Source organism: Eulemur rufifrons, chromosome 27 (genome assembly GCF_041146395.1).
Source record: "Eulemur rufifrons isolate Redbay chromosome 27, OSU_ERuf_1, whole genome shotgun sequence".
In the NCBI taxonomy this organism is placed as follows: Eukaryota; Metazoa; Chordata; class Mammalia; order Primates; family Lemuridae; genus Eulemur; species Eulemur rufifrons.
This window is the reverse complement of record NC_091009.1, coordinates 27,350,475-27,362,608: the sequence shown is the minus strand read 5'-3', so window position 1 is coordinate 27,362,608 and position 12,134 is coordinate 27,350,475. Positions and strand designations below refer to the sequence as shown.

Genomic DNA, 12,134 nt, shown 5'->3' with positions numbered 1-12,134 from the left:
TGCCCAGAAATGCCAGATACCATATTTTTGACATCAAGAAGGATATGTGGGTATATTTCTGCTCAGGATTTATATTAGGGGATATGAGCATGGACTGTGGGTGAGAAAGACTTGTGTCCTGTCCTTTGCTAGCTGAGCGACCCTGGGAAAGTTATTTAATTTCTCTAGGACTCAGTTTTGTCTTTTATACAATAGATAGATGAAGATAACAGTACACATCTCATAGGATTGTGTAATAATTAGGACAAGGTTTGGCTGTGAGTAATAGAAAATCTAGAACATAAGTTATTTCAATAAGAAGAACATTTATTTCTCATAGAAAAGTCAGGGTAAGTGGGTCAGGGCTGATAAGATGGATCGGTGCTCACCAGGACACAGGCTCTTTCCATCCTTTTGCTCTGTCATCCTCAACCTGTAGCCTCCACTTCATGATCCAAGATAGCTGCTCAAGCTCCAGCCATTAAATTTTTCTTCCAGCCAGCAGGAAGAAGAAAAGAGAAGGAGAAAGAGAAGGACCTACCTCTTCCCTTAAACCACTTCCATTCACAAGTCATTGGCTAGAGCTCAATCTCACGAATGTAACTAGCTGTTATGGAAGTTGGAAAATTGGGAAATGTAATATTTATTCCAGGCAGTCATGTGCTCGGCTAAATATTGGGGGTTCTTTATTGTCAAAGAGAGGGAAAATAGGTATTGGCCCACACAGCTAGCAATCTCAGCCACAGATCCTTATGAGATGCAAATGAGACAAGGTAGGTGGAGGGATGAGCACAGCGTTGGACACAGAGAAAGTCCTTGATAATCATCATCATCGTCATCATTATCACCATGATGAGAAGGCGGGGAATACTTTGAAACTATGACGAAAGTGTTCCATTATTTTAACTTCATCTCCCTGATGAAGTTACCCTTGGTGACTTACCTCCCTTTTAAGACAGTTTGAGCTTCATCTTTTATAATACCTTTAAACATGTCCTCATGAAATAAAACTACATAAAAAGGAAAACAAGGGAAAGGTGAACATGGGGGTCTTGGGCCAGGTGACATAGAGGGGTTAGGGCATGTGTGTGTAGGAATCATCTAGTTAGATATATATTTTTGTCAAAGTCCTGATTTTTATTTTGGGTAGTGGGCCACAGGTGCCTATTGCATTATTAAAAATGATTATTGACTAACTAAACAAAACTGGAGACTCATGGACCAATGATCCAATGATAACAGTGTCTCATGAATTGAAGATTATAATTAATCCAATTCTATGTACTGAGGTCCTTAAATTGTCTTGGTGTGTACTATATTGCGTGGCATGTGTGTCTGCATGTGAACAGTAGACTAAGCGAGCACTTTCTATTTGCATAGACTTTCAACTTTTGAAGCACTTTACACACCCATAAAAACTGTTTATTAAGTAGTTCATTACAGATGGCTGAGAGCTTGGTGTTATATTAATACAAATAGGACTTTGGACTTTTTCTGTGTCCTATGGAAAAAGATTTTATTTTATCCTTACAATAGCCCTATGGGGTAGGGAGGGCAGTTGTTACTGTCACTATTTTACAAATGAGAAAGAAGGAACTGAGGAGGGACTTTCATGGGGTAACATAGCGAATTGGTATCAGAATGGAATGGAAGACTCTGGATCTGCTACGGACCAGACACACCATGCTTGTGTGTTGTGTTCATATACATGTGTGTGTTCTGGGTGCTGAGTGTGCAGTTTGTGTAATCACGATGCACTGTGTAGGTGCCCTAAGAGTCCTGCGTGCCCCTAGGCCTGTTTGGCCCTGGTAAGCCCAGGAGGAAACCCCAGGGGAGTTTCAGTTGTCCTGTTATGCCTATGTCATTGGGCTTCACCATCTCCCCAGGGCTCTAGCTAGGTGGGCAGGCGGCTTCGATACCAGGGATAGATCCCTAGGCAGTGGGCGCTGGGCAGAGGAGCAAGACAGTAAGGTCTGAATAATGGCGATACTTAATATTTCATGGGAATTGACAGTTTATTCTTTAAGAAGAGTTCTCATACATGCCATCTCATTTGAATCTCAGTCAACCCTGAACGTAGATTTTATTATCTTTCTCATTTTGCAGATACAGAGAGAGATTAGGCAGCTCAAGGTAACTCAGCTGGAGAATGAACTTGGATTCAGCTTATTTGTCTCTAGATTTTTCCGCTTCGTCTTGCTGCCACTGAAAAGGCAGAAGGAAGCCCCCAGTGACACTCTGCAAAGAAAACAGACCAACTCGGACCCCTGAGTGGCCCTAGACCGTGGACCCCCTTCCATCTGAGAAAGAGCCTGAGCAGTTGGAGCCTCCCCCCTCCTCACCCTGCATTGCTCTCTCAGTCCTGGGCATCTCCTGTGTGTGCTTCAAGAAGGTGACAGCAATACTATAGAACTGGTAAGGTGAAGGTGTTTTCCAATCTGTGTGGCCTTAGGTAGTGTCTTTGTTCTTGAATATCCAGGGGAATCCTGGTAGCTGTCTAATCGTATCTATCCTCTGGCTTAATAAGAATATCCTGGTTGCTGTAGACAGCAAATCCCTCTGCCTTGAGCTCCCAGGTTTGTGTCTGCCATTCTTATGATGCCGTCCACTGCTACCTGTCTGTCTTCTTCCCTTGCAGATTAACATAGTCCCCCACAGCAGGGCTGAGCATGGCACCTTGTACACAGCACTAAATAAAGCCTGCTTCAAAAGAGGGGCCGGGTGCAGTGGCTCACATTTGTAATCCCAGCACTTTGGGAGGCGGAGGCAGGAAGATTGCTTGAGGCCAGGAGTTTGAGACCAGCCTGGGCAACATAGCAAGACCCCATCTCTACAAAAAATTAAAAAATTAACCAAGCATGGTGGTGTGTGCTTGTATTCCCAGCTACTGGGGAGGCTGAGGTGGGAGGATTGCCTGAGCCCAGGAGCTGAAGGCTGCTGATCGGGCCACTGTGCTCCAGCCTGACAGAGCAAGACTCTGTCTCTAAAAAAAAAAAAAAAAATTGTGTCAGGGCCAGCTCCGTCTTTCACTCCACTCCCTCATTCCTGCCTCCATGCAGGACAGATGGCTTCTGGGAAAGGTGAACAAGGGGAAAGGCACTAGCACTTATGCCTTACCCACCTGAGTCCCACCTCCAAGGGCTTCTTCCTCAGGATACTCTCTTCTCTCTGGGGACTTATCAGGGGCCATCTGTGGCCACAGGTCAAGCCTCATTCTCTAATTTGGCTTTATCAGTAATTAAGTTGAGGTTTTGTCCTCACCTATCTGGTTCCTTTGTCTTATTTCTCAATTGCCCTAGCAGTCAGAGGCTGGAGGCGGTCAGCAGGATGTACTCGATGATCATCTCCAACCCCCAGCAGAATGAGTAGAGAGGCCTCTGGCAGTTTATATACAGGGCCTCCACAATCCCCTCCTTGATCAGGGCTATGCTATAGGTCCAGCTAGATCCCTGGTATCTTCCTCAAGAGACACAGGGCTAACCTGGACAAGAACTAGGCTTCTTCAAAAAACCCCACTTCTTATGGCTGTATGTTCAGGGACTAATTTTTCCCCGTGGAAATCAGAACCCACTCCCCAGACCTCCCCCTTTTGTTACATTGTCTCATCTGATCTTCTCCACAACACTATGAAAAGGTATCGCTGTTCCTCCCATGGAGAGAGAGAGGTGCAAGGCTGATTCAGGGTCACAGGTCAGTGGCAAAGACTCCTGGGAATTCAGGCAGCCTGAATCTCAATCCATCCTCTTCCTACCCTGTATCCTTTTCAGTTACTTACATGAAAAAATGTTCAAAGGTATGCTTACTACAGTGCTCATGATTACATAATAGTAAATTTTACTGAAAAGCAGTAAATCTATGAGAAAAATGCAAAACTCTAAGGAACATGTTCAAGTTAAGAAAATATTGATATTTAATGCTTATTTGCCTTCCACCTGTCCCTGGGATGAATGGCCTGCGTAACTCCAGGTCACCGCTGAGGTCTCACCTAGCTGGACACTTACCCGTCATGCCTCTCCTTCAAAATACACCCCCTCTCCCAATTCGCTGCTGCTGTCTAAAAGATCCAGGCTATTGGAGAAGAATGGATTTTCTACCTGAATTATACAGCTACTTTTACACACCTCTCCCTTCCTTTTGCGTGGCCCTAGTTAAGAACCAGGATTTTCTTCTTCGTCTCCTCTCCCTGTCCCCCAGGCTCCAGCCCCTAGCCCCAGCCACCGCCCTCCGCGCTCTGGAGCCCTGCGTCCTCCCCTTTAAGGCCTGCCCCTCCCCCACGCCCACGCCTCCCCAAGCCCCGCCCTCTGACCCTCCCCTTTAAGGACCGGCCCCGGACGCAGACGAGGCTGTGACGCGGCCGCCGGCCCCGGGGCTGGGTTCGTTGTCGCGCGGCCGCTTCCCCCCGGCCGGGCCCCCGCCGTCCCGCGTTCCCCAGAGCGCCAGGCCCCCGGGGGGAGGGTGAGAGGGAGCAGGGCCGGTGGGCGCTAGCGGCGCACGGTGGGACCCACGGAGCCCCGCGACCCGCCGAGCCTGGAGCCGAGCCGGGGCGGGGAAGCCGGCTCCAGCCCGGAGCAAACTTCGCAGCCGGGCGGGGGGTGGCGGGGACCCCGTCCGGAGCCGGAGGAGGGGGCGGCCGCGGGCCCTCCCGCCTCTGCTCCCGCGTCTCCGGGCACGATGCTGTCCAACTCCCAGGGCCAGACCCCGCCGGTGCTGTTCCCCAACCCGCCGCCGCCGCCGCCGCAGCCCCCCGCCCCCGCCCAGCCGCACCCCCCGGCCCAGCCGCCGCCGCAGCCCCCGCAGCAGTTCCCCCAGTTCCACGTCAAGTCGAGCCTGCAGATCAAGAAAAACGCCATCATCGACGACTACAAGGTCACCAGCCAGGTCCTGGGACTGGGCATCAACGGGAAAGTTTTGCAGATCTTCAACAAGAGGACCCAGGAGAAATTTGCCCTAAAAGTAGGTTTGGGGCCCCGGGAGGGGAGGAGGGGCAGAGGGGGCTCCCGGGGACGACCTCTGGCGCTCAGTAGCGGCAGACCCTTTGCTCGGACCGGCTGTCTGGGGCAGGGGGTGGCCTCGGCAGGGCTGTCCGGCCGGGGCGCCCGAGGAGTCCCAAGTGCGTGGCCGGGGGCGGCGGGAGAGGGGCCAGCGGGGGAGGTCGGGTCCGAGTAGACCACGCCGCCCAGACCAAGTTTCCGGTCACCTCCGGGCGTGAGTGCCTGGGACACGAGAGGACTCCTGGGGACTCTGCCATTTTGGGGTTTGAGCGGAATCCAGCCGAGTCGGGACGGTTGCCTTTGGGACCACTTCTGCTAATTTCTCCCCGTCTCGAGGAAGTGATTTTCAGGGGTTGTGGTTCTCCATCCTCTCCTCCCTCCTTTTCTTTCTGCGGGCACAAAAGGCCCATTACTCATTGAGCTGGTTGGTCGGTTGGTTTGGAGAAGTCGGATCTCAGAGGTTTATTTAACCTCGCTCCTTATTTGGGAGCCGGAATGTGTGATTTCACTTCCCTGGGCCTCGCGAGGGCAGCCGTGCCGCCTTGGGGCGCGCCGGCCGGGGAGGTGAAGGCTGGAGATTTCCGCGGAGACACCGCCCCCCGGGCGCGGGGGAGGGATTGTTTTGATCCGAGGGCAGGCCCCCTCCTACATCAGCGCCTGGGAGGCTCCAGATGGGAGGCCAGCAGGCTCCGGCGCGAGGTCTGCTGTTTCCATAGCTCCATTGATCGCTGTAAACCGAGTCTGGACCACGGTGGAACCCGGTGCTGATTCCGCAAACCGGAGATGGCCACTTAAGTCCCGGACTCGGGCGGTGGAAGGGCAGTAGGAGGAAACCTTATCCTTGAGCTAGGGAAACACAGCCTTTCTTTTTTTTTTCTTGAGGGGATGTGGTAGGGGGAGAATGGGGATTCAAATGGGAATCCCCACTTTAGAAGTTAAACAGAATGGACTTGGAGGTCTGATGAGATGGGTGGGTCCCCAGTGAAGTGTGAGCCAGTCGTTCAGAGTCGTCCACAAGGTTTTCTTCCTAGGGGTTTCAGGTCAAACCAATTTCTAAAGGTGACACCTAAGGTTTATTTACTCTGGGGTGTCTTAATGATTGGAGGAAGAAAAAATACTTCCTGTGTTATGTTTTTCTCTTCCCCCTTCACCCACATCTAGCTGTATTTCAGTTATCAAATACAGAACTCAGAAATGAGTTGTGGGTAGAACTATTGGAATATACAGTCGGATGTAATAAAAACCAGGTTGCACAGGGGTTTTACAGGGCAAACATGTCCAATTTCTAGATTTAAAGGCCTCTAGAATCATTTCTTTGCCACTTTCATACTCAACACTGCCAGATTTCTTTGATTTCTCTCATAACCTCTTGTTGTGGGATCTCAGTTATTGTTTAGTGTTGACTGTTGAGAGGAAAAATATCAGTATCTTGAACACTTTAATATTTGTGCCTTAGATTTCTCTTTCCACACTCCTAACTGAGGGAAAGGAGAGTTATTTGGAATGTCAGTGGCTCTGACCTTGAATAAATACAATTTGACCACAGTTAACCTGTACCGTTGAATGACATTCTTTCCAAGAGATTTTTCTGTCCTCTCTGAGACACCATCTGCCTTCACCCATCAGCAGTTTGGGGACACTGGCTGTTCATTCTCTTGGATAGTTGGAATATTATATAAAGACTTCGGAACAAAAGCTCTCAACTTTTCCTTATTCTGTTTAATAGACATACACCCAGAACCATCCTCTGAAATGCTTTTGGGTGACACTTCAGATTTCCGTAGTACTTAATAGGAGAGAGGTTTGGATATTTTTCTCCTTTTAATAGTTTTGAAAGGAAAAATCCAGCAGTATATTAAATAACACTCATAGTTTATCCTTCTCAGGTTAGAAGTGGGTGAAGAGTGAAGTCAGAGTCTGTTTTGACAGGCAGCCTGCTCCCAGATCTTACAAGTTGACTCAACTGTTAAATTGCAGATTCCCCACACATCTTTTATGTTAAAACTTAATAATAGAGGAAGAAAGGAATGGCAAGGCATTTGGAGACTGACGGCAGTGTCAACAGCACTTCCATATCCAAACGTTGGCTAGGACATAATTACAGCTGTGGGGGCAATCTGGCTCAAAGAATCTTGTTCCAGAAACATACACCAAAGAGATTTCTAGATCTTGAATTTTGATTGACTTTAGATGCTGAGTAGTGAAATGATTTTTAAAACCAGGAGTCTTGATTATAAGGCAAGAGAGGAAGATGTGGGGCGGGAGGGTTTACCCCATGGGGAGGGTGCCTGAGAAAGAAGGAGGAGCCGTCTACTCTGCACAGTGTGCTGAGGCCACTCCTGGGGACCTGGGGCAGAGCTGCGGGGCAGCAGCCTGGCCTCTGCTGGGGTTCCGAAGGCTGCCATCTTGCAGTCCTGAGAGTCGGTGGGAACTGGTGGCTGTCCGGATACCCTGCTCTGTCTGTGGTCTGGTGACCTTTTAGCCCTGTTAAGTGAAATCAGTGCTTAAGAAATGGCCCCAACTCACCCTGCTGCTTTTCTCTCTCCGCCTCAGACAGCTAACATTTAAATGCTTTTGGTGGGTGCTGTGACCTCACCTCACCATCTCTCCTGGCTGCTTTTGCTAAATTCTGAGTCATACTTACACTTCAGTCAGAGTGGAAAGGACTTGAGAGGTCATCTCATCCAGCCCCCTCAATTTGCAGATGAGAAAACCAAGGCCCAGAGTGGAGGAGTGACTTGTTCAAGGAAAACAGCCCTTCACTTGGTGGAGGCAGGATTAGAACCCAGGTCGCTTCTCAATTCTCAGGCACTTCTCAATTCCTAACTGCAGTGACGCTGGAGGGCTGGGAGCCTGAGAGGTATTCTTTCCCCTCAGGCCCTCCTTTGCCTGTCAGGGAGGAGGCTGGGTGGGTGTTTGCTGCTTCCCCAACAATCCCAAAGTTAGAGGGGTAGCTTTGAAACCAACTCTGCAGCTCCGTAAGTTTTGGACCTGCTGTAACAAGCTTTTTTACCACTGCCTCCTTTTTCTATGGAGTTTCGATAGAAACCTTACTTCTTATTTTTTTTGTGCAATAACATGGGGATTCTATTAATTATTTCTTTGATAAGGACACCTAGTCTCAACCCACTTGTGTATTAATTGGTTGTATTCCCCTCGGGGTTCCTCAGCTGCTTCCCGCTTCACTGTGTCATAGTGACTCTTAGGTATTAGCTGAACAAATTTAATTAAAGCCCGCACCATTGTCCATCTCCCTGGCGCAACTCGGATTAGGTTAAGTGTGTTATTGCTTTACTAAATGTAGAATGTTGTCATAACTTATCTCTGTTTATCTTTCCATTGCATGGATTAGAGAAAACCAGGTCCTGGAGTTTCTTCTCCTTTCATTTCTCCAGCGGTCCTCCTCCCCAGGTCATGTAAGTGCCACTGCAGTGTGGCTTCCTTTGTTGTCGTGAAGGAGAGATCTTGGAACCTCTCATGGTTGGTCTGGACACTGTTGGAGGGAGATGCCAGAGCTCCCACATCCCCACAGCACGGGCACCGTCATGTGCAGCACACCTCATGCTGGGTGCCTGTGGAGAGCAAGACAGGTAGTGTGGCTGGGTGAGAGGCAGTGTCCCACGTTAGGGTTTGCCAAATGGAATAACGAGGTGAGGAAAGTTTCATTGGCCAAACCTGCCTATTTTATATCGAATATGGTTGCATGTAAGTAACAGTTTGCTGAGTATCTGCCATAAGCTTAATTGCTTGGAGGATACAGATGTAAACAGTGGCCTGTAAAGTTTTGAGAGTCAAGAAACCTATCTGGAGAAGGTGAAATTAACAAATGTGGGCTAGGACTGCACTGTCCAATGTGGTATCACTATCTACATGTGACTATTTCAATTAAAATTCATTAGCATGAATTAAACTAAATTAAAAATTCAGTTGCTGGCCATATTTCAATTGTTCAGCAGCCACATATACAGTGTGGAAGAACATTTTCATCCTTGCAGAAAGTTCTGCTGGTCTTTGTTGGTCTAGGACTAAATTGTGTGGCTGGAAACAGGGAGCTTTGAAAGAATGGCATCTATGAGGACTCAGGAGCTGAGGGAGGCTTAGGCTGGGGTCAGTGGGACATTGCTGGGCCTCTGAGCAGTGAGCAAGTCTGCAGGAGGACTGGCTCGAGCAGGGGCAGGGCGGGGGGAAGGAGCAGAAGATCAGGGTGTCCAGGAGCAGTGGGGCTGAATTGAACCTAACCCATCTCGTGTCAAAGCAGGTTTGAAGATATTTGGGGTCATGGGAGTTAGATAAAGGAAGGTTATCAATCATTGAGGTTGAGGCCTGTGGATTTTTGAGGAAAGGTCTGATTTCTGGTTTCAGAGACCCTGTCCCTGCCTCCCTTGGGAGAAGGCTCTGGCCCTGGTCCTGACCCCTGTCAATTGCAGCAGGGCTCTTGGCATCCACTGAGCCAGGATCAAAGCCGGGTCAGCTCATGGTTCTTTTTTATTGTGAATTCTGGGCTTTGATGGAGCTTGAGAATAATCGCCAGCTAAGATCTGGGATCAGTGGCTGACAGGAGGGGAGAGAAAAGCAGTCTTAGGGCCTCAGGGTGAAATATTGGTGGGTGTCTAGGAAACAAAGGGCTCCTTTTTGTGAGGATGAAGGTGTTGGATCCATGGTGGAGATGTTTCCACTACTTGGGACCTGAGGGGTTGGGCCATCAACAGTTGATGGTTTTTCCTGAGGAGCAGGTGCAGGAGGTTGGGAGGAGGGCCAGGAGGAGCCTCAGTACTGCAGGAGGCAGACTTAATTCCTGGCTAGTCCTGGGGCTGGGGGAGGGGCCAAAGCTCCCATCACCAGCAGAGCCCAGGAGTGTCGGGGTCTGTGCCAGGAGGAGTGTCAGCCAAGGTGGGGAAGAGCAGGGCAGTAGTGGCTGCATCTGAGCTATTTCATTCCCAAGCTGCCCTACATGCTGTGAGCCTGGATTCTTCCTGGTGATTTGATGTCTGGGGCACAGGATTCCCACTTTTCTGCCTCCCTCTGCTCTGCTTCAGGCCCTTCCAAGGGTCATGTGAGACATCTTTTTCCCCTTTTTCCCTGTACTGTGCCTTTCCAGGTGGTTCTGTGTGCTGGAGGGAAGTGAGTGGGCAGGGAAGAGTTGTTGTTTGAAGCAACTGCAGCTGCTCTTGGTAATGGTTTAAGGTCCAGTGGTAAAGGGACCTACACTTCATAGCAGCTTAGAGCCCACGCTCCTCGGTCATCTTTCTTAACTCCTTCCATCTCACCGAGGAAGAGGCTGGGTGGTGCAGAAAGGTTGCATGGCATGTACACGGTCTTACATGGGGTCGGCATCTGAGCCGTGTCTTGGGACCTGGTTCCTGGGACCTGTTCTTGGTCTAGGTTCCTTTGGTTTTTTTGGTTGCTAGAAGATTATAGACCTGGCAGGGCAAAACTGAGCTCCACTCACCCATCAACTAGGATCTTTCCACATAGGTCACCTTGTAAATTGGGGACATTAGTAGGGAAAAGGGAGCATGCCACTGGACAGCTTATTATACACCACTTATATATCCCGAATTAGATTGCTGTGTCTTTTTCAGTCTTTAGGAAAATACTGATATTTTGTTTTTTAAGATATATATATAAGATTATAAATATGTAGAAATGAGCTTGTTACCATGGGTTATGTGCTAGATAAGAAAGCAGAAAGAAAAAAAAGAAAAAAAAAGGTTTTTTTTTTGTCTTTGTGCTTTGCTTACTTCTTGTGTGACCTTGAGTGGGTCAGTTAAACTTTCCAGGCCTCTATGTGCTCAGAGAGCCGGCTCCAGCAGCTCCTTGAGCACTGGCAGTGAGGGCAGCGGAAGGCGGTGCAGGAGGCCAGGGCAGGGTAGCTTGCCGGCTTGCTCTGGGTCTGACCGTCAGCAATATTTGGGCCAGAGTAGATGCCCTTTTCATAGCTTACTGCTGGGCTCCAGTGTAGCCTGTGTCCGGTTCATTAATAATCATCACGGACGCTGCTCCTTCTCTCGTCTGAAGACTTGGAAAGTGTTCCAGCTAGTGACTCGGCAGAGAAGAGGGCTGTATCATTCAGTCGGGTGTGTATCTTCTCTTCCCTTGAAATCAGAAGAATCTTAGTGTGGTGATGGTGTGAGGTAGAGCTGAGGAAGTCTGTTTTCCCTACTCTGTGCTCCTTTCTCATGTTAAGTCATGGAGCATCTGAAGGCCACTGTGATTGGTCATGCAGACCGTGTGCCCCGTGCAGGGGCATCTGGTGAGGGGGGGAGTGAGGGCTGAAATCGAGCTACTGTCCACTTGCCAGGCTTTGCCTTGGCGTGTCTGAGTCCATTGAAAGGGGTGCCTTCTTCTAACTCACCCAAAGTATAGTTATGGACTAGGGGTTGTTTTGAGGTGAGAGTTGGGGACTGATTCCCAGAGCTGATGAGGAAATTAGGATTTCCCTCCAGGTACCATTCAGCCTCTCAGATAGGGCTGGGTAAGGAGAGATACAGGAATCCAAGGAAGCAAGAAGAGAAGGGGATACCTAGTGATCTCTGTTCTCTTTCCTCTTCTTCCTGCTGACTCAGGGTTAGAGCAGTGGTTTCAGCCCTGGAAGTTTGGACTGTGGGGTCCTGTGTACCAGGCCATCAGATTTGGTGGGAGGAGGAAGAGAGGCACAGTAGGAAGGGACATATGGGTGGGCACTGCCTCTGGTAGTATAGAGTTCTTGGGGTCTTTATATTCTCTGATCTAGTAAACACCTTTGTGTGCCAGCTGGCAGGTGGTGGAGGCTGGGACATAGCCCCAAGGTCAACCCATATTTTTATCTGATGTTCGCCTCCAAGGCCAGCCAAGCTATGTGTTCATTCTGCTAGGAACCTGAGCTCTCCAAAAGGGTCATATGAAAGGGCATCTTATTCTTGAGGGACGTTTCCAGACATCTCCGTGGCCAGCATCCATCCAGACTCATCTAGGAGGTGAGGAGTGGTGGCCAGAGACGGAAGCTAGTGGCCGCCTGTTGGAAGGCTTATCTGTCTCAGAGAAGACGTGGGAACAGAGGGAGCTGTACTGTTGATGCCTTCTGTCTGGCTTATCTCCATGATGATTCTTTGGAGCCTGAAGCAAAGGTGAAATCTCTCCAGTCCTGGGGAGGGGCAGGGCCCAGAAGGAGATCCACCTACTGTC

General features: G+C 49.4%; 1 protein-coding gene across 1 annotated transcript in view; it reads left to right on the top strand.

Moving 5' to 3' along the window:
* Positions 1 to 4,324: 4,324 nt before the first annotated feature.
* Positions 4,325 to 12,134, top strand: part of MAPKAPK2 (MAPK activated protein kinase 2) — a 43,676-nt gene continuing 35,866 nt past the window's right edge. Inside the window, exon 1 of the mRNA XM_069459249.1 lies at positions 4,325 to 4,932. Coding sequence (XP_069315350.1) covers positions 4,651 to 4,932 — 282 coding nt within the window. The 5' untranslated portion in view covers positions 4,325 to 4,650. The remainder of the gene's footprint in view (positions 4,933 to 12,134) is intronic.